General features: G+C 43.0%; 2 protein-coding genes across 2 annotated transcripts; both read left to right on the plus strand.

The window, feature by feature from the left end:
- Positions 1-25: 25 nt before the first annotated feature.
- On the plus strand, positions 26-21,369 carry LOC133415117 (basement membrane-specific heparan sulfate proteoglycan core protein-like). Its single transcript, XM_061700947.1, has 21 exons — positions 26-224; positions 1,941-2,210; positions 2,283-2,612; positions 2,905-3,144; positions 3,785-4,048; positions 4,164-4,271; positions 5,926-6,183; positions 6,624-6,782; positions 8,569-8,787; positions 8,940-9,182; positions 9,838-10,036; positions 11,267-11,355; positions 12,098-12,370; positions 12,460-12,789; positions 13,206-13,457; positions 13,709-13,847; positions 15,823-15,933; positions 16,170-16,324; positions 17,346-17,612; positions 18,459-18,791; positions 19,629-21,369. The coding sequence occupies exons 1-21, from the start codon at positions 167-169 to the stop codon at positions 19,898-19,900; spliced, it is 4,569 nt and encodes a 1,522-aa protein (XP_061556931.1). The 5' UTR covers positions 26-166; the 3' UTR covers positions 19,901-21,369.
- Positions 21,370-21,586: 217 nt separating this feature from the next.
- cmc4 (C-x(9)-C motif containing 4 homolog (S. cerevisiae)) lies at positions 21,587-22,515 on the plus strand. Its single transcript, XM_061699671.1, has 2 exons — positions 21,587-21,702; positions 21,791-22,515. The coding sequence occupies exons 1-2, from the start codon at positions 21,645-21,647 to the stop codon at positions 21,925-21,927; spliced, it is 195 nt and encodes a 64-aa protein (XP_061555655.1). The 5' UTR covers positions 21,587-21,644; the 3' UTR covers positions 21,928-22,515.
- The last annotated feature ends 15 nt before the right edge of the window (positions 22,516-22,530 follow it).

Here is a 22,530-nt window from a genome sequence, read left to right on the forward strand (position 1 = left end):
CACACACACGTCAAGTGAACACACCTCCTCTCTCTTTCTTTCTCTCGCTCCCTCAGTTGTACTTGACATTTGTGCACAGCGGGAGAATGATACACAAGTGGAGCTGAGCCGGGAAGGGAATCACAGACGAGGAACTTTTTTTATTTTTTATTATTGCCATATAAAGATGGGCGAGGGGACAATGTTTGTGCGCCTCTTGGTGGGGCTTCTGCTCATCGCCACAGGTAGTCATACCTCTTTGCTTTTCGTCCTGAAAATATTCTAAAATTATTTCTAGTGGATCCTCCAAACGTGGAACACAAATCAGTGCAAATCCATGTTGGCTTCAAAGTAGCTTCACTTTCAAAACAATCTTGAAGGAAATAATGTAAATTAATAGATAGACAACGAGATATACTTGATTCCTAAACAAGGGAAATTTACTGTTCCAGTAGTGTCCACAATGATAACAACACAACAACATAAGGCAAAGCAGGCATGCCAAATTACTAATAATACAATAATAAAGCTAGTATAAATATTAAACAAAATATAATAAAGATCTTAATGATATTAAGATATTACACATATATTTTAGTCTTTTTCACTTTTTTTTTTTTTTTTTTGCAGACTGCCCAAGATGTCTGTCCATCCAACCTCAGTTTATCCAGTCGAGTAATTTTCTTCAGTCGCAAACTGACATCATCTTAAAGCATTTATTTACTCTACAGGCAATGTTTTCGGTAGCATTTTAAAATTAACCTTCATAAATGTTTGAAGAGAAGTTAACCACTGTATAGTAAAAGTTAAATAAAGCAGAACTACTTATCCTTTGAAGACACATGATGTAGAATAATATACAAAAATGTGTTGTTTATCAGGAAGCTTTTCTAGTCATTGTCATGCTTTCCGTTACTCATTACCCTTTAAGCTACACGCTATTCACATTAGCTTGCTATACTTGATTTGTCCACGCAATTCCTTTTTAATTAACTGTATTTGTCAGGTTAGATGACAATTGGTTAGAGGGTCAGCCTCACAGTTCTGAGGAGCGGGGTTCAATCTGAGTTTACTTGTCAATCTGTGCCTGCGTGGGTTTTCTCCGGGCACTCCGGTTTCCTCCCACATCCCAAAAACATGCATGGTAGGTTAATTGACAACTCTAAATTGCCCGTAGGTGTGAATGTGAGTGCAAATGGTTGTTTGTTTCTATGTGCCCTGCGATTGGCTGGCAACCAGTTCAGGGTGTACCCCGCCTCCTGCCCGATGATAGCTGGGATAGGCTCCAGCACGCCCGCGATCCTAGTGAGGAGAAGCGGCTCAGAAAATGGATGGATGGACGGATGTCATATTGTACTGAGGAGCCTGCGCTTTTGCTTTGAGGCAGTGAGCCCCACATCTGGTTTTATGGTTATGGTCACGTTTTTCCTCTTGGCTATGACTTGTACCCTTCGGAGACGGCATCATCAGAACAAAAGCCAAAGAAAAAGCTTTGCCGTGTCACATAAGATGATGGTTTGAGCGACATGTTTTGTTTGACCTTATTCTATTTTCAAGAAAACATTTGGGTCATTGTTGGATATTGGGGGTCCCCACTGTATTTGGAGCAGCTTTATATACTGTATTACTGTTTTGGCAGTATCGTATGTAGTAGTGAGACTGTTCCTGCCGTATCTCCTTGTCCTTTTTCTCCTGATTGTTGCAGTGAATGCTGGGAAAATGTGTCAGACTCCAAAGGGGAAAACTTTTAGTTTTGATTTGAAATATAGCTTTTGTGACACCAGTCCTGGAACCTTTCTGGCACTCGTCTGATGGTTTCACAGTCATAACGGCCCTCTGAGGGAAACCGTAACTGCAATGTGGCCTATAACAAAAATGAGTTTGACACCTCACCTTGAGATGTACCTTTATATTGCTGCAATAACTGTGGACTGAAACAATGATCATATCACTTCATGCAGGTGCCTGCTGCCCCATCGAGTTGAACCCCTCTGGGGTTGCGGTGCGATACGGAGACCCTGTGTCCATCAACTGCAGTACATCCGACCCCATGTACAAAGGGATGGGTTGGGAGGCTCCACAGGGGGACACAGGGCTGAAACTGGTCCATCATTTGACTTGGAGTGTCGACGCGCTCAAGGCGTGGAACATCTCGCCCATGTGCTTCCTCAGCCCAGTGCTCAAAAGCGGGCGACAGCAGTGCTCCAAGAAGCCGAACGTGGTCGTTTATAGTGAGTCTTTAACACTGGAATGGAACGAGAGGGTGACTCTGTCTGATCGCTTTTGTCTTCTCCCTCCTCCAGCATTTCCACAAATGATCTTCATCCAAGCCAACAGTTCTCTTGTAAAGGAAGGAGAGTCGATTCAACTGAAATGTGTCGTCGGCACGATAGCGCCGATTCAAAGTGTTGCTGTGCGGTGGTACAACGGCCAAACGGTCATTATGGAACGACACTTTAAGGGGTCCATTAAGGGACCCGTTGATCTTGTTTCGGACTATGACTATCAATATAACGAGGCCTCTTCGAGACAGCAGCGGCTTGTTAAGCTCAAATGCGAGGCAGTGTTGGACCTGACACCCGAGGGGCCACAACTCAGTGTATTTTCACCCGAGTTCCATCTCACTGTTAAATGTAAGTATATGTAATGTCTGTGTGTGTACAATACGTATTGCGAGGCAGGATTTTTGGAACAGCTTTTCCCATAGGAAGTAGTCAAAATAAGCCCCAATAAACGCCAATGGAAGTCGGTATCCTACACAGATGGGTGACAATAAATTGGCGAGCTTTTTTACCTTCGCCATCTAATGTGGACAGAGCATGGCATCGAATGTTCATCTTTTTAAGGATTCGCCATGAAAAATGGGGTGCGAGGGCCCGTTCGTCAATATTTGCAGCTTTAATCGTTTTGTTCTTCCTTTTTCAGATGACATAGAACACGTAGAGCTGACGTGTCCAAGTAAGTACACCGCAGTGGAGTACGCTGTTCACAACCTCTCCTGCTCCGTGGAGGGAGGGTCTCCCGAAACTCCGATCACCTGGTACAAAGACGGAGATGAGGTGGAGTTGTCGGAGACGCTGACAAGATACGACGCCGGGCAGTACGTCGTCGTTGCCAACTCGTTCTCAAGCACGGTCAACGCCACGGTGGACCTCAACGTTGTATGTGAGTCCGTCTGTTATATCGTCTTCAGTTGCCAATGACCATTGGGTCTACCATTCAGTACATTTAAACGTTGTAGCGAAAACTCCCGCATCAGGTCAAGTGATGGTAATAAAATATACAATTACTGTATATACACTACCTTAACTCTCGTAACTTCTAGTGTATATTCTTCTTCTAGATAGATATACTTTATCAATTCCATGACGGAATTTAAATCGAGGTGCACGCCTGTCAATAATTAGGCTGAATTTAAGCATTTTTCCACCTTTCTGCTCAATAGCCAGATGTCTGTGAAAGATTATCCTGATCGATTATCCTGTGATGTGGAGTGTATTAAAAGGGATTCTTTCACCTCCCCGATCTGCTCTACAAACAGTCACAGTTGACAATCGTAAATGTTAAACCTGTTCAATACTGTGATGGCAAATCTTTGTTTCTGGTTAACGCTGAGTTGGGCCAGCCCACAATTTCCTTGTTTAGAAATAAGCATCTAAAAAAACTCTGGTTTGAACTCTGAGATTTTGTTCAGTTCAAATTTTTGTCCTGGACATTTTGCTCCAATTCCGAATTGTACAACATTCTACTGTAGTCCTAAGGTCTTTTTCATGCTAACATAGTAACCACAAATTGTTGTGGTTAGATCCGCCGTCACAGATAGAGGAGCTGGAGGACGTTGAAGTAGAGTTGGGCTCAGAAGTATGTCTCAAGTGCTCCACCAGAGGCAACCCGCGACCCGAGTACTCCTGGAGTGCACCCACTTTGCTAAATGTAGCTCAAGTCGATGAAGATGGAGTTTCACGTCTGCAGATCCCAAATGTGACTTCACACCACACGGGAGTCTACACGTGCCACGCCAGTAACGAGAGAGGGACTGTGTCTAAACAAGTCACAGTGAGTGTAAATGGTGAGGGGTGTGTGTGTGTGTGTGTGTGTGTGTGTGTGCGTGTGTGCGTGTGTGTGTGCGTGTGTGTGTGTGCGCGCGTGTGTGTAACAATGATTCCATTGTATGTGTGTGACAGAGTGTGAGCCCGGCTGGTTTCGGTGTCCAAGTGGTATCTGCATCACGTCTTATCGGAAGTGTAACGGAGAGGACGACTGCGGTGATGGGAGCGACGAAAACTTCTGTGGTAACAAAAAAATCATAATTGTGTATCATGTCAGTGTCCACATAAGGACCATTAGTAAAGCGTGGATTTAATTATTTGACTGGTTACATTTGCTCGCATAGATGTTATATCCAGACAGGTGGTTGTACTTTCAGTTTAGCGTGTGTTCTTGTGATGGCACTTTTGCAGGCGCTCTGAATCTAAAAAAGCGACTGCCAACTGTGAAGCACACACAAGCCCCTGTGAAGACAGCTTGGATTCTATTTTCCCTCGTAGATGCAGCACCAAGCCGCCGAATTACACTTTGTGAATTAGTGTCCAGATGTGTGCGTGTGGCGCATGCAGCGGACAAATCATTAGACACAAAAAAAAACAAAAAAACACCCCCAACATGTTGACACTTTCACCCAGCAAATATATTCAGTTTACCTTATCAGAAGCTAACGCTAATCTCTGCACCTAACAGACTCACGTAGTGTTTCACCGCTCTTGTGTCCAGACTGCAAAACCACTGGCTAATTTCACTATACCAATCAACTCTCAATTTGATTCATTGCCTGAAAATTAAGACCCATTTTCCCATACAGGGACTTTTCAGTTTTTAGATTGATAGCATAACCTACTGACATTGGATGCTAACATTTTTGTATTTTTTTTTTAGATAGCTAGCTACTTGGCTAGCCAGAGAAACTTAGATAGATAGATAGCATAACAAGCTACAGTTGGAGGCTAACATTCATTTTCGTAATGTGATTGCGCATGCGCAGTGTTGACACTTGGAAGAAGCAGGAGAGGGAGGGAGGCGAAATGTTACTCGTCAGAACCGCCGTTTCCTCTTCGGGGGAGGAGGTGTGAAAGAGCCGAGCATGTTGCTAGCTTCTAACTCGGTGGCTCAGCTGGCTCTCCCCGAGAAACTGACACACGCACACGAGAGAGAGCGAGAGAGACGCCCTCCGGCCGCAGCCTCTCTGCTGGCTAGCTAACGGAAGCCGGGAGAGAACCGTTACGAGTCGGGGGCAAGAAAACAAAACAAAACAAAAACAAGTCAAATGGATGATTTCAAGTGGCTTAATTTTATTGCAGTCCTTCTAACCTTAGAGGTGTCGTTGTCTAACGGAGCCCAGTCAAGTGAGTAAAACGGGTTGTTATGTGACTGATAAAAATATGACAGTTTTCTAAAAATAATCACGCGGTTGTTTGCTTGTTTGGTATGCGGCGAATCAGACAGGGGAAGGACCACACACATGTTAAACGTTTCTTCTATCAGAATAACAAATGGGCGCATTGTTTGTGATGAAGAGTTTTAATTGTCGTAAAAACTAAAACCACATAATAGAATGTCGAGTTTGTTTGTGAATTGAGGAATGTGGGCTGAGATGGTGGATGTTGCGTTCAAGTCCAGCACAAAGACCCTAGGAGCAGTTTCCTCTGGGAGGGTTCTTTCCTTCCTGACTGCTTTCCTTTCCTGTTGGACCTTGACAAACAGCTTTTGTTCTAAAGGCTCCCTAACACCAGCACAGCATTGCACTGCATGTGTGTAGGGACAAGCCCAGTGTTAATTCAACACACCATACATCCCGTTCTCGAGCCAAGTTGCAACACCTGCGGATGTTCCGTCATCTCCCATGTTAGGATTGTTTGTGATATAGCAATTTATTTCCACTTGACTCTACAGGAGAGCATCAGGAATGCCCCATTAGGATACACCCAGAGACCCTGGTGCTGCAGTACAAGGGCGAAAGCCAGAATGCCACTTGCACGTTCACCGGCTCCAGAAACGTCCAAGCCATAGCCTGGCACGTGGGGCAAATCTTGCACCGCAATGAAACTTGGACCCCTGACACCAACAAGGACTGGGACTCTGTTCCTCTCTGCACAGCATTCTTCAAAGGGCAACGAACTTGCCAGAAGTCTCTCAACTTCACCCTCTACAGTGTGTATATTTTATTCTTTAAATCTAATGCAGTGTTTCCATGTTTGTTTCAGTTGGTAGAGCCAGTCATCCACTGATTTTAGGGTCAACGGTTCAAATCCTAGTTCCAATTTCCCGGTGTTGAAGTGTCCTCGGGAAAGACACTGAACCCTAAATTGCCTCCATATCGGCCATGTAAATGAGAAGCTGTTCTAAATTGCTTTACCTGGATAAGCAGAGAAACATTATTATAACTATATGTCAGTGGCATCGATAGATGAAAAAAGATCAATCAAATGTAGTCAATAAATAATTTTCAGACCAGTTATGTAAAACTGGATCATTTTTCATGGCACACCCGATTATCTGTCACGGCACAGTGGTTGGGAATCTATCCGTCACTGTTCTAAATTGTGTGCTTGCTTCTTCTCTCTTGACTTTCTTTTAATGACTTCAACCAGAAACGCCGGACAGCGTCACCGTCCGTCCAGTCAACAACGCGATCTTTTTGGAGGGCGAGCAGTGCCGGCTGCATTGTGACATCATCAACGTGGCTCCCGCTCAAAGCCTCATTGTGCGTTGGTATCAAGGCAATCAAACCATTGAACCGTCACTCAGAGGTAAGCAGTCGTATTCCTCCCCAAAGAAAAAGCACACCATGTACAGTGGTTTCAATTCAATATGCTGTAGGACAATGTATGATAAGCCTTTCAACATATTTAAACAAAAAGAGAAACAAATCTCAGTTTACCAGCCACAGATACTTAATCTAACACCGAGTAAGTCCTCACCAGTATTTGGCGCTACATTGTGGCAGTTTGACACATAGCTAGGCGAGTCCTGGGGTGTCCTGGTGCCAAGTGCACGTGGACACCCTTATGCTTGAACATGGTGTTCGTTATGGACAATCCATGACGAGCACAGAAGTCCAATAACAGAACACCGCTCGGGTTCTGATCGGGGGGGCCGTTCCTCTCAATCACGCCCTTCCAGGTCTCACTGTCATTGCCCACGTGAGCATTGAAGTCCCCCAACAGAACAATGGAGTCCCCAGCGGGGGGCTCTACAGCACCCCCTCCAAGGACTCCAAAAAGGGTGGGTACTCTGAACTGCTGTTTGGTGCATAGGCACAAACAACAGTCAGGACCCGTCCCCCCACCCGAAGGCGGAGGGAGGCTACCCTCTCGTCCACCGGGGTGAACCCCAACGTACAGGTGCCGAGCCGGGGGGCAATAAGTATACCCACACCTGCTCGGCGCCTCTCACCGTGGGCAACTCCAGAGTGGAAGAGAGTCCAACCCCTCTCGAGAGGACTGATACCAGAGCCCAAGCTGTGTGTGGAGGCGAGTCCGACTATATCTAGTCGGAACTTCTCGACCTCACACACCAGCTCGGGCTCCTTCCCTGCCAGAGAGGTGACATTCCACGTCCCTAGAGCCAGCTTCTGTAGCCGGGGATCGGATCGCCAAGGTCCCCGCCTTCGGCCACCGCCCAGCTCACACTGCACCAGACCCCTATGGCCCCTCCCACAGGTGGTGAGCCCATGGGAAGGGGGACCCACGTTACCCTTTCGGGCTGTGCCCGGCCGGGCCCCATGGTTGCAGGCCCGGCCACCAGGCGCTCGCCTTCGAGCCCCACCACCAGGCCTGGCTCCAGTGGGGGGCCCCGGTGACCCGCGTCCGGGCAAGGAAAACGAAGTCCATTGGTTGTCGTCATCATTAGGGGTCTTTGAGCCGTGCTTTGTCTGGTCCCTCACCTAGGACCTGTTTGTCATGGGTGACCCTGCCAGGGGCATAAAGCCCCAGACAACTTAGCTCCTAGGATCACTGGGACACACAAACCCCTCCACCACAACAAGGTGACGGCTCAAGGAGGGGATTGTATTAATTGAAATTGTATATATCTAGTGGTAACAGTACTTGGTGAGTACTCAAGTGTGAGTACTCGTACTGGTATCTGTCTGAGAAAAAGCGGTATTGAACATCCCTAAAAAGCAAATAGTTATACTTGTTAGCGTGAAATGTAAAAAATATTTATGAAAAAAAAATGTGCAATATCTTTCAACTTTTACAAAATTAATTAAAGGAAATGTATTTGCAATTCAAAATAAAATGTGTGACAAATTTCCATAACACTGAAAATTATTTTAAGTGTGATGTATTTTAATATTCAACTTGTTAAATTTGTATTTTAAAAAATCAATAGAAAAAAGGTTCACTATTTTTCACTATTTTTAGTTGTTTTGCATAACCTTTTGATGCAGGCTGACTGTGACTTCAGACACTGCTGGCTTTGATGTTCACCAAACTGAAATCACCTAAGATAGGCTTGCAGTGACCTCAACTCTGAATTTTTGTGTGATTCCAAATAGTAATTTTTTTTTCCCCCACCCAAAATGTCCTCCAGAGCCTCTGCGATTGGCCGACTGCCCGCATGATACGAACATGTCATGTGATCTGGGCACGACCGGGACGCCGGTGAACGTTTCTGCCAGCGCCAGCTTCTTCCTCAACCGAACGCATCATGAAGCGGCTTTAAGTTGCGAGGCGCACTTGGAGCTGGGACCGGCGGGACCGCAGCTGTCACCCTCCGTGATTTCCCGTGCTATCAGCTTCAGCGTCTATTGTGAGCTCATCTTCCAAGTCCACATTACAGTTTTCGCCTGCTATATTGCAGATTTTTTTTTCTGGAACGTAATCAAGGGGTTGACTGTATTAAAAAAAATAATAATAATAAGGTGTATATCTTCAAATTATGCCACCTCTTGCCTCGAACAGACAAGCCAGTCATCAACACCACGAAGCTCCCGAGAGTCGTCCCACTGTTCCGCGGTTACCCAGAGGAGCTTGTGTGCGAAGCCGACGGTCAGCCGCCGCCGATCATCTACTGGTCAAACTTCACCAAAAAGACATCGTGGGCGTTGGGAGGCAACATCACCGTTTTGGAGGCGGGCCGCTACATCTGCATGGCCGTCAATCAGGTGGCTACGGTCGTCCACGAGGTTGACGTGGTCCCAAAAGGTAGTAACACTCTTAACACAAATGCAAAATCTCCTCCATGCTCCCCAAGCTCTTTTTCAAAGGTGTTACAGCTATGAGTGATGCAATAAATAAAACGACGAGCTGACTAAGCAGTGAAATAGGTGAAAATGAGGCAGTACAGTACGCATTTGTCCAAGCTAAATATTTTCACTCATTGTCGAAACAGATCCAGACTTCCAATCTTGAGGCGACATAATGGCGCACGCAGAGTGAGGAAGAGGTGGAATTTTACGACACTTCTCATAGTTCAAGTGTACAGCAAATATTCTTAGATTTCTGCAGTCTTCCATGAAAGCAGACTGATTATCTTTGTGTTTAATCAGAATGAGACATTTGCAAACATCTGCTTTTGCTTTGGAACGCAATGTTCAGCATTTTTGGCTATTCTCTGACATGTTACAGAACAAACCAGAATCAGAATCTGATTTTTCTGTTTGTGTATTGTATGCACTGTCAATCTGAAATAATGTCCTTTTTTAAAAGAAGGGATGAAAATGTGAAATGTTCAACGGATTAATCAATTATTGATATAATCGTTAAGAATTGTATGTTTATAAACTGTTACATTATTTAAAAAAAATAATAATAATAACTGATGATGAATCTTGGCTGTGTTCTGTTATTGCCATCGCAGAGGACTACTTGCCCCTCATCGCCGGATTCGTGGCCGCCACGGTGGTGGTCATCTCGGCCATATTCCTCTTCATCTACTCTATCTACTACAAGAACACCAAGATGCGTCGCTACAGCTTAAAGAATCCCAAACTCGATGGCCACAACGCCAATGTGGCCCACAATGGCTGGGACTTGCAGTTCCCTATGACCAAGTTGTCGTGAGCGGACCGCATCACCCCCCTTCTGTTTGTTGGCTGACTCACACTGGACTCAAATTCACGTCTCCTTCCAGATTTGACTCCCTATCAGATCCTTTTAAAGACTAGGGCTTGTGCTGTCGGCGTCAGTATTTACTACTCGGCTTCACTGGACTGAGGAGGTGTGGATGAAAAGGAGACCGCAGAAGCCGATTTTCGAATGTTTAATAAGCACAAAAGGGAATTTAATATCACTCTGAATGTTTTACTTTCCTGCCCCGACTTGTGTGGTGTGTGTGCGCCATTCTTTCACTAACTGACATACGAGCACCTGCCTTAAGAAAGCGTGCAGTAGCTCTGAGGCCTCTGCGGTTTGAACCGAGGAAGTGCACAACTTCTCTTACTAATCATCTGTGCGACCTTTGTAAACACAGCGTGGCGTGTGTCAATCACTGAGCCTTTTCGTCCCTTCGTGGTGCTCTTACCCACTGTGCGCTTGTTCCTCTGTAGCTTCTCTCTCTCTCTCTCTCTCTATCTGGTGCAGTTAGGGAAAATGCTATGTCTGAGGTCAGATACCGTTCGATGAATGAACGCCCTTTCATGCTATATTGAACATTCTTTTAAAACTTGGTATTTAAGAGTGAACAAACAGACTGCAATGTGGATGTGAATTTGGTGTCCACTTTAGAAGTGTATTTGCGAATCTTGTAAATATTTGTAACTGAGAGGATTTTTATTATTATTAAATATGTGTCATTTCTTACTGAATATGTGCAAAATCTGGATTTGGTAAAATCACCGTTTAACACTAGTTTATTTAAAATCCAAGATTAATTAAATATGACGTATGACTATTACAATACATGGTTGGAATCTATGTTTAGATTACAGATTTTCTTTTGGTGTGTGGTAATCCCCATTGTTTTTTTATACATATATTTATTTTTTAACCGTGCTCCCTTCAATGCGGTCGGGAAGAATGCAACGACCAAGCTCCCCGTATTTCACTGTCATGACATGTTAACACAATAACGCGGTGAGGTGGATTTTCTAATCTGTCGAAACATTTGCGCAAATTTGAACAATGACGCACCAGAAATTGACGGAGTTGGGGCTGTATTTACCGATTACTCCTCGCTACTCACATTTCTGAGAGAGTTTGGGAAACCTTGAACGCAGCTCGGTGTTAACTTTTACTTTCGCTTGTTATTTCTGGGGCACCGGGTGAGGAGGGAGCACCTTTTAATAATACATTTTAATATTATTTAGTCGCAAGAGTGTCTGTTTTACCGCCTTTATGATGATGTTCATCCTGTTCGGCTGCTTAATAGCGTACGCAGGTAAGAGTTGTTTACTTTGCGTCACCATTAGTTTAGCCGCGTCGTAAATGCTCTCGTTTATGAACTTTTGTGAGCGGTACACGCGTGGTTTATTTAATTTTTTTTGTCATTGTGCTCACGGGTTATCATCTGTGAAATAATTACTTTGTGTGTGATTTGAAGTACACGCACACTTTAGAGCAATAATCGAGTGTTTTCCAACCTTTAGTGAACCAAAGCACATAGGTTAGGTACGGTATTTTACATTTAGAAAAATCTCAAGGCACACCACCAAACAAAAGTGTTGTAATACTGATGATTTCGACACTTACACACTGGGTGAGTAAACATGTGAGTACACATTTACTCACCCAGTGTGTGAGTGGTCACAGGTGAACACATACTCACTATGTACTGTCTGCCATCTAGTGGAATAGCATTTAATTGTCTGCCTGTCACTAAACATCACTGGCACAGGTAGATGAATAAATATAGATTATTTGTAGTGAATACCAATTTTCAGATCACTGAGCTGGGTTGCTCTAAAGCAGGCCATGGATGGGGAATATCTTGCGTCTCCAAATGGATTTTGCCATCGTTGTTCATGTCGTTGGTGGCCTTATACACTTCCCCAATCTTTCAATCCATCAGGATCTCAACTGCAGATGACTTTACCTCTTTCTACATATATATTTTTTACATTGCATCGTCATCCGTGGAGAGTGGAGGAAGCCTGTTTTGACTTTATTTTGTGTCCTTCTAGCCAAGCCTGCGAGCGCCTCCTGTCCGCTGGAAATTATTCCTGCCAGTGTGGCGGTGCCTTTCGGCGGCTCCGTCTCGGCCGTGTGTAAATCCTCTTCCGACCAAGCGACGGGAATGGGTTGGGAGTCTCTGTACGGAGGAGGGGGACTGGTGAAGGGCGTGTCCAACCTCACCTTACAAATTGATTCGTTGAAACATTGGCGCGTGCGCCCCATCTGCTTTGTCAACCTCAATGGTTCCCAGTGTACTAAGATGTTACCTGTCACTGTCTACAGTAAGTAGAGTTTTACGTGGACCTGATGATGCTCCACCAGCTCAATGTCAACTTCACAGCGTGTCTCACTTTGTCCCTTTTCCTTGCAGAAATGGCGGACAATGTATCCATATCGTTGAATAATTCCGTTGGCCCCATCGTGGAGGGGAAGAAATATGAGGTGCTGTGTGAAGTAATTCAGGCTGCGCCAATGCGTCGTGTCTCTTTGGATTTGCTCTATGGCAATAAGACCTTGGACACGAATTCGATTGACCATGTTGTAAACAATGAGCCAGTTTCCATTTTGATTGTCACAACAATGCTATCCAAGAGAGAGTATAATGGAGGCCAGATCCGCTGTGCTGCAAAAATGGACTTTGGTCCATCAGGGCCAAATCTTCCAGCGATATATTCGGAGCCGCTCGAGCTGATTGTGCAATGTAAGTCTTTCGCACACAGATTCATTCATTCTTTTCCACAGAACCTAGTGAAATAAATACGGAAACTTCATAGCTCTGTCCCGCTTTCTCAGCATTCACCATTCATACAGTATTGGAATTCTCCCTGATCTCACCTTTGAATGACCTATGAATGTGTAAAATTATCAGGGATGAGACACGATTGGACAGGACAGTGCAGGACAGTACAGAAGCGGTGAGCCAGTGGGGCTAAACCCTGTCAGGAAGGGTTGTGGCAAGTAACAAATGGGACAGGAAAGCAGCCTTCAGCCCAACAGTACAGCCTGTGAGGAAGGGATGCGGCAAATAGGACAGGACTGGATAGGACAGGACAGGATCCAAACAGAGGGCTAACTTGTGTGCTGGGAATGTACTCTAAATCTAATCTGTACCAACAGACCCGCCGACCTTCAGCCAACCAGAGAACGAGAATCTGACTCTCCCCGTTGGTGGCGTTATGAGTTTAAATTGCAGCGCCTCAGGAAACCCAGCGCCGGAATACAGCTGGAAAATTCCATACTCGTCCAAAGTGCCGACTGGAACTCGAGCCATTTTTGACTCGTCTTTCAAGCATCCCGGCACCTACGAGTGCACCGCCACTAACTCTGAAGGAGCCGCCACCAAACGCTTCACAGTTACCGAAGCTCCAAGTAAGCGCTTTAGAATTCTCACCTTTCTATCTGGCTGATTGTTGCGTAACTCCGCCTCGCTGGTGCTGTTTTCCCTCCTTCATCCAGGTAGTCGCCCCGGGACCAGTGCTGGGATTTTAATTGCCGTCTTTTTTGTCATCATGTTCGTTGTGGGATGCGGGGTGTCTCTCAGGCAGAAAATCTCTTGGAGCGCACAGACGCAAAGCCAGAATTCTTGATGGGACAATAACGAAAACTCCCATCTCCCACAGGGACTCGCACAACGTTGGCGGCGGTGCTCGGAGTGTTTGTGGCCCTGGCAGTCGTGCTCTGCGTCCTGGGGCTTTTTTTTCTCACCCCTCAAGGAACATTTTCTTGCAGCAAGCCCAGTTATACTCCTGGACACGCGAGGTCAGGTCCTGTATGAACCTTGTCTGATTTTTTTATTTTTTTTTTCTCTCCTACATTTTTACAACTACAATTTATGAAAATACCCTGCATGCACTGTTGTTACTTGGTTGTGATGCAGGACTGATGCCCCCAATTGTTTGACTGAGTTTTTTTTATTTACAGATCGTGTAAATGTGTGAGTGTATGCATGTGCATGTGGGTGTGTGTTTATTATTGTACTGTTTGTGTGGATGGAAATGCACGTCTTTGGCTAGTCGATGCTTCTCTTAACGGCAAATTCCAGGTCGTGTTCCAAACCGCACGTCCAGATGTTAAAAGTCCCATGCAATCGAAATATTATTTTTTTTCCTACTGTTTTATGATTAACATAGTTCAAAATGAGTCTCTGACATTAAGCTTGACATCTATGTGATTTGTCGATTGAATGCATCATGAGAAAATCAATGAGAAATCCGGCCGTCTGAATTTCCAGGTGTAAAAGACAGATTAAAATAGCTTGGAAAGGGGCATCCTGGGCATTTCCAACCCAAATTATCTTTGAAACCCGATTTAAAAAAATAAAAGAAAGTAAAAATAAAATATTACGAAATTATTTATTTTTTATTTTTTTTTAATCGATGGCATGGGACTTAAACTGTTTATAGCCGTCGGGGTTGCAGTCTGTGCTCCATAGTTGTTTGTATTTTGCGTGTTTCATTTTCTGTTTGTATTTGCTGCACCTTTTTATATCGTTGCGTGTAGCAGCATGATTTGCAACATAACAAATCCCTGGAGAATAGTAGAAATACTGGCAGTGTTTATGGTCACCTGGGACCCATGATAAAACACAAGTGTTCGAGTTAATGTGTTGTTCAGTTATGTAAACATTCTTAAGTAGAATACTGATTCGACCGGCTTGTTTTTAACTGTTTGTGTGCCAACCTTTCTACGGCCCCCTTTTGGCCCGCCGCCGCTCTCATTCACCCGCACGTTGCGAGGCCGCCATACTAATTAGAAGTGAATGTAAAGTTAGCTTGACTCAAGTTTGCTCGCTTGCACCGTTCTTTCAATTCCGCTCCCGCCCATAACAACCCGACGGGGTTAATCCTGTTCGTTTGAAATGGAGAGAAGTGCGTACTACTTTGCAGATTAGCGCAAATGCACTGCAAAGACTAAAATCTAACCAACATTGAATATCTCAAAGACAAAATCTGCTTGTCTGCCAAGATTCCTTATGACAGGGTGGGTTTTGTGCAAGAGCCTTTGACTTTATTTTGTTGGCAGTCATTGAATGCATCTTGTGCAGTTCAAATGTGAAAGTATGTTTCTGCTTCAGGCCTGATGCAGCTACTAATTGCAGGTGTGGTCGACTTGGTTGCAATTTGCCTGTATTCCCTAACATTTATTATTGTGTGGAAATGCCAAAAAGTGAGTTTAATGGCTTAATAGTGTTTGTGTAAAGTGCTAGTGCGCATATTTCCTTGCCCGTGTGGTGTCACGTCAGTTTGTTGTTGTTTAGTCCTGTATGCTAGCAAATACTATTGATCACGTCCGTGTCAAGGTGGTTTGTTTGTTTTGAATAATTGAACTACTGAATACAGCTGTCTATGTAACTTGGGTTCATGACTGTGTACATGCTAGATGCATGACGCTGGTGCTTTATGACCTTCTCTGTTTACATTTCTTTGCCACCATCTTGTGGTATCTCTATGCAATTACAAACCCTCTTTACAGGGGCATTTATTATTCACGGATTTTCGGAATTTACAGCAGAGGTCAGACCATATCTCCCAATAAAGTGTTGGTGTCACGGTGTTAAAAGTGTGGTGTTTTTGTTTTGTTTTTTTCCCCCTCTTTTCTTCAGGTATGTACCGTTTGTTTCCTTTGTTTTACGAAATCTTGCCAGGTCAAATTTTCCTGTTCTATGGCACTCAGTTTTGCTTCAATGAAGTTATTAAATTTCTCGTTTTTTTTCTTGTTTTGTGGTGTTTTGCAGCTGCGCGCACTGTAAATACACCACAGAGCGTCCAACAGTCAGGCAGCGTTTTGGTCACAGTTTGAGGCTGATGAACAACAGCAGCACTCCCACCTGCTGGCTCGCAAGCTGAGAATGGACATACAAGTGAAAATAATCATACAATTCCACATGTGACAACCTACCAAATTGTAACTGCATTAACTTCATATCCAAAAATATGACAGGATAGTTCATGGGGCTCATTCTTCCTTCCAGAGGCCTTCTACCTGTTAAATACCCCTCTTTCCCTTCTGTGCCCCCACTACACACACACACACACACACACACACACACACACACACACACTGAAGTCAGCTGGGATGAAGGGGGCCCTTGTGTCCAACAAGCATTGTTCCCTGCAGAGTTTGCCAAGCTTGTGCAACTTGGGATTTTTCTTATCCGGGGCTCCTTCAGCGTGAAGTGAACATGGCCAACATGGCGTCTCTGCAGTGGATTATGGCAGTGTGCATGTTTTGCTCAGGTAGGATGCTATTTTATTCATTTGTATGGTTTCGGCATATTCATTTAGTAGCGCGGTAGTCGGTGATAATGATTGTTGTTGTCAAACGATGTGATTAAAATGTGTAACGCAGGGTGATTAATGTGCATTCTGCATCTTTATAGCCCTAAATAGGCGATTGTGGTGAGGTTATTACTCTTCATTTTGCAGCATCGCTTGTCAAGAAAACATAAAATCCCTTTAAATTGATTTGTATGCTTTTCTGGCGTGTTGTCAAATTCCAGTTGACCTTGTGTACACTTTTTTTGATTTTATTTTATTTATTTTTTTAACCCTTTTGGCACATCTTTCCAGTACTCATGAGCCCTTCAAATCCCTCACTGTGGAAACGGCTCTCAAGCGGTGTGTTTGTTTGACACAATTACCACTATGGCGGTACCTTGACTTACAAATCTCATCTTAAATTTTATCATAAATCTTCATTTGTTCCATTACTAATTTATTTTTTGGTTTTGTTCTTTTTGCTTTGTGTTTTGACAATCCAAAATGTGATTTTCAAGCGAGCTTCAGACGCATGGAAAAAAAGAAAAAGAGAGCCACACTCACCAATGCACTTTTAGATGTTTATTGAACGGTAAAAACAGTGAAACACACACACACACACACACAAAATGAGAACACTCTCAAGGGGCATTGAGAAGATCTTAGTCCAATAAGTGATGGAGTGAAGTTAAAAAAAAAAAAAAAAGAGCCACCCTCACTGATGCACTTTCCGCCATTTATTGGGAGGGGCAAACAGTCAAACACAGAGATAAAAAATGAAGACATTAGCAAGGAGCATGGGGTGAACCTTATGACTGAAGATACATGAACAAAGATACATACACACACAAATGTCCTCTGTGTGTTGCTTTCAGCTTAATTACATTCCATAAACGCAATTGATTTCTTTACAATCAATGTTATTATGTTTGTAGACTTATATGTTACAGCACAGCGCTGCGGAATGAATGAAACGTATGTTGTTGTGATTTTGTATCAGTGTCAGGTGACGGCTGCTCGCTGATCCTCAAGCCCGCCAGGGCGGTGGTGGGCTTCGGGGAGCCGGTGTCCGTCAGTTGCGAGGCCGCCCGGCCGGTGCGCGTGCTGGGCTGGGAGTCGGCCATCAGCGCCGCGCACACGCAGCAGGGCCCGAGCGTCCAGTGGAAGGTGGACAGCCTCATCGACTGGATCGAGGAGCCCATCTGCTACGGCGTGTTCTTCACGGCGCCGCGCCAGTGCGAGGAGAAGCTCAACCTCGTCCTCTACAGTGAGATTAACATTGAACTTCATGTAGATGTGGCCCTTGCACGTGACTAAAGCTAATTGTTTTCATCTCTTCACTTTTTACATTTGTTTTTTTAATATTATTTTTAGTTGGTCTTGTTTTTTGTTTTTATGTTTTAGTTATTTTTATTTGGTTTTACATGTACGTATTTATTCTTGTAGTCATATTTCACAAAATATTCTTTAATATATTCTATACCTTTTTGTTACTTTTTAAACATTTCTATTCAATTGATTGGCTTATTTTTCTTTTTAAAATATTTGTTAATTATGTTTTTATATATTGTTGTGTAAAATATTTCAGATTTGTTTGTTTTTGTCTCATTTTCTCTGTGTTTACAATGAACTATATTTGTTACTTTTCTATTCAAATTATTTGTTTTTATTTTTTACAATTCATTTTTTAAATTGTTTTTCTTTTTGTTTTTATAGTCTTGTTCGGTAATTCATTTTTACAAATAATTTTGTTTCTATTTAGAATGTATTTATACTTTTTTTCAAGTTATTTGATTGTTTTATTTTTTTTTTAAATTCATTTATTCTAATTTTATTCCTTTGTGTTCATTTTTAAAATGTATAATTTTTTTATAGATCTTATTATAGTTTGACATTGCTTGTGTTATTTGCTTTGTTTTTTGTTTTTTACTACTTTTTAATTGTTTCAGTTTTATAATAATTATTCATTCATTCATTCATTTATTTATCTAAGCTTTTGTCATTTTTATTTGTTTTTACAATTAATTTCTTTTTGGTTTTTTTTAAATAAATATTTGTTGTTTTATTGTACATTTTTGTAATTTTTATTTTCATTTGTGTCCTAATCTCACAGAAAACCCAGACAGTGTCACGATCAAGGTGGTGAATCACACTGGGCCGATGGTGGCGGGAAAGGAGTACCAGCTGCTGTGTGAGGTCCAGAACGTCGCTCCCGTTCAGTACCTCAACTTGAAGTGGTACAAGGAGCGCAGAGAGGTGTATAACCGTTCCTTTATCGACCTCAATTCTCCCTCGCCGGTGCAAGTCTCCTCTATCCTCCTCATCACGCCCTCCGAGGCCGACGACGGCGCTCAGTACAGCTGCGTGGCCGAGCTGGAACTCGGACCGGAGGGACCGCAACCTCCCCCGAACGTCACCTCGGAGCCGCTGAGAGCATCTGTGTACTGTGAGTTTAAATGCTCGAAAGCAGGGGTGGGGGATTTAATCTGTCCTGGCATACAATTCTAAAAACTAATAACATTTCAGATGAACTTTAAAGGAGACATACAGTACTATGCATTTTATTGCAAAATTTAAAACACTTCCTAGTTGTTTTAATAACAGCCTTTCTTCAAAATACCCCAAAGATCACAAATTATAGCATACTTTGCACACCCTGTTTTTTTTTTTTTTTGCCTTGCTGAAATTAGGCAGTTTTGAGGTGGTGCCCCTGTCTCATGCAAGTAAGCCAGCCCTCAGATTGCCTCATAAACCGCTGGGCTAATTGGTGTAACCATCACTAACTAACCCTAACACAGTTAACTAACACTAATCTGTGAATCCAACAAAACTCAGTGCAGCTCTGCTTACCTTTTGCCTCTGAAGTGATAGCAGCGGCATCACACCTGTGGTGCATGTGAGAGTTTTTGAACGAGAGTATATCTGCACATAGTGTTTCAGACAGTATAGTCCGGCAACCCTCTTTATTGTCAACTCAAAAGCTGTGCTGATCTCAGACTCAAAGCGATGCAACACTGTCGTCAAACTGGCATCTGTTTGTTATTGTCATTCTCATTCGTCAGTTGGCGGATATAAACGTCCATGGCAGCGAACGAGTGCAGAACAGATCAGTCACTAACATATTTTCAGAAATAGGCAGATAATTAAATATTTACTTGCTTGTTTAATTTCACACTTGATGGGCGGGCAGGCGCTCCAGCGATTCAACTATTCGTATACAAGCTTTTAAAAAAGTCAATTTTCCATCCCACAAATATTTGATACGTTATTTCCCCCACTACAGTTCCCCCGACGTTCCAAAGTCCCGACGCAGGAAGCGTGGACATTGCAGAAGGTGGCGAAACGACGCTGAACTGCACCGCCGTGGGGAACCCGGCGCCCGTCTACAGCTGGCAACCCGAGCTGGAGCCGAGGAAGGAGGAGGGCCAGGAAGCCGTGCTCGCCTCCTCCTCGCTGCTGCCTGGAACCTACACTTGCACCGCATCTAACGCGCTAGGGAAGAAGACCAAGCAGTTCACTGTCAAAGCCAAGAGCAAAGGCAGACAGGGGGTGTGAAACAACCACCAGTGATTTTTACAACACATCCAGTATTTATACTTAATTTGTCACGATGTTAACATAAATAGCTGTGTAGTAATACTAGTGTACAGCATATTTACTGTATTTCCTCAAATAGTCACTAGCTATGTCGCATAATAGATGCCATTACCACAACAGTCTGGCGCAGTGGCATCTGTAAAGCTGAAGTTCAACACACAGATTTATCCAGCCATACATTTTCTATATCACATGTCGTTATGAGGTGTCATGGCTGAGCTGGAGTTGACCTTAGCTGACTTGGGGCCAGAAGTGGGGCACACCTTGGAGTAGTCGCCAGCCAATGGCAGGACACATATCGACATAACTCACATTGACGCTTATGGACGATTTAGAGTCTGCAGTTAATGTAACGGGCATGTTTTTGAAATGTGTGAGGAAGCCGGGACAACATTTAAACTCCACACACAGGAAGGCCGGAGTTTCGAACCCAGAACCTCAGAACTGTGAGACAGGCGTACTGACCACTACCACCGTGCTGCCTGACATGTATTTATTAAATGCTAAATAGTGTCTGGAAGAACTCTTGAGTGACAGATTTGTAAAATGTATTATTATTATATTTTCCTGTACATTATTTGAATAATAATAATAGAATACAGTGGTGTATTGAGTTACAAGATACCACCCTGAAGTCTGTTAGCTTAATGCTAACACATAATGAAAAACTCCATGGAGGGGCTAACGAATGCCATCTATGTTGCTATGTATTTTACTGCAGATTACTAAATCACTTACAGTAGTTGAGTGAATCTCTTCACACATTTTTCTTTTTTTTATCAGGGGGAGGCTGGAATGGATTAATGGCATTTCAATTCATTTTAGTGGGGAAAGGTGATTTGAGATACAAGTGTTTTCAGTTACAGAATGAATTAAACTCATATCTCAAGGCACCACTGTACATTGTTAATATTCTCATTATAAAAAATGCATTAGTACAAATAAAGACCTCCCTACTAACCACAAAGCAGTTGACTACCAAATCACTATATCAGGGGTATGCAGTCATTCTGTTTTCCTGTAATATTCTGTTACTAAAGTAAGTTATGGTGTGTTTCATATTGATAAAAATCATCATGTAACATTTTACGTCTTTTTAGATTGTCTTGTTAGAAATGTATGCTCGGTATAAAAACAAACTGTTAAAGATGAGGAAATGGTTCGTCACTGTAAATATCGCTTTGTTCGTGAATTAACAACATGATTGATTGTCAATGTAATCGGGCAGAATGTATGAACAATTGTGTCTTTGGGGAAAACACGTTTCTTTTATTTAAAAAGAAAATTTGTAATCAAGGAATTATGTGCTTACTTTGCAGAGTTTGATAACCTTTCACACATTTGCAAATTTAATGATTTTTTTTGTCAATATGGTTTGTACACGAATTAAAATTCTGTTTCTCTAATAACAAATAAAAAAATATATAATATCATGTATAATTGCGTATAATTTCATGTGAATACTACATTTATTTTAATAACATAGGGAAATAAAATAAATCGATGGTTCAACTCCCATTAAAACTCAACTGTCTCCTCAATTAAATTGTTACACTGCCATACCATCAACTGTCAATAGATGTCGCTGTGACACTATTTTCTAGAAATTCTATTGGGTCGCTCTGCGTCACGTGATCACAACATTACAAATAAATGCGGAAGCTGAAAACATCGCTTGACATTAAGCGGTCTCCTCTCAGCAATGCCAGCAAAAGACCCTTGTCAAAAACAGGCTTGTGCTATCCAAACGTGTTTACAAGGTATATCGCGGTCAAAATACGTGTTAATAGACAGTTATTTGTTGCAAAACGTCGTGTGCACAATGCTAACTTGGTTCCATCCCGGCAGCTCACAAGTACGTGGCGAGCATGTGCGCGGATGTGATCGATGACATGCGGCGGTGCTGCCGGACGCATGGCGCAAACTCCATCTGCTGCTCCGGTTTTAAGGACCCCAAACACACGGAGACGAAACCCAGCACGTAGCCTCCAACGCGGCTTTGGATGTAGCATTTGCGTGGGACAACGGCTAGAAGCATGATTGGCTGGAGTGTAATTTTATAAAATAAAATATGACTACAGTAAATAAATGGTTACAATTGAACATTTATATTATGAGATCAATTTGAAATGGGTATTTGTTTTTACATGTTATGCGTACTCGAAAACAGAAGTGATGTTCAATTAAGAAGGGGTGGAGCAACGCAATGCGCCGTGTGACGTACACAGATAATAGAAATGACACGCCTTTCACATGTAAAATGTTACTGTGTTGATAGCACACGCTTTGGCATTGACAAAAAAGTAAACCTCATAACAATTGGTTGAGAAATTTGTAAGTTCCGACTTAATTTCAATGTCCATGCATTGCCTTTGATTGGAATGTCGACCTCCCCAACATGGCCGCCATGTAGTCATGTGGTTAGCCTCGCTGTAATGGGGTTGCTACCCTAGTGCTACAACCAGATGGTGTAACTAGTCTTCATATATACGAATAGAAATTTCTCGGCAGGTTTGGTAACTTTTTGAATGGGTACAAAGAGAAAAAGTGAAATTAATGTATTCATGACATATTAATAATTTATTGTG

The sequence above is a fragment of the Phycodurus eques genome, chromosome 16 (assembly GCF_024500275.1).
Source record: "Phycodurus eques isolate BA_2022a chromosome 16, UOR_Pequ_1.1, whole genome shotgun sequence".
Taxonomy (NCBI): Eukaryota; Metazoa; Chordata; class Actinopteri; order Syngnathiformes; family Syngnathidae; genus Phycodurus; species Phycodurus eques.

Bases quoted from the DNA above. Each gene is read 5' to 3' on its own strand.
- LOC133415117 (XM_061700947.1), top strand. From the start codon at position 167: ATGGGCGAGGGGACAATGTTTGTGCGCCTCTTGGTGGGGCTTCTGCTC. The intron at 8,788-8,939 runs GTGAGCTCATCT...TGCCTCGAACAG, and splicing joins TATCAGCTTCAGCGTCTATT to ACAAGCCAGTCATCAACACC. The intron at 13,458-13,708 runs GTAAGCGCTTTA...CATCTCCCACAG, and splicing joins CACAGTTACCGAAGCTCCAA to GGACTCGCACAACGTTGGCG.
- cmc4 (XM_061699671.1), top strand. From the start codon at position 21,645: ATGCCAGCAAAAGACCCTTGTCAAAAACAGGCTTGTGCTATCCAAACG. The intron at 21,703-21,790 runs GTATATCGCGGT...CCATCCCGGCAG, and splicing joins TATCCAAACGTGTTTACAAG to CTCACAAGTACGTGGCGAGC.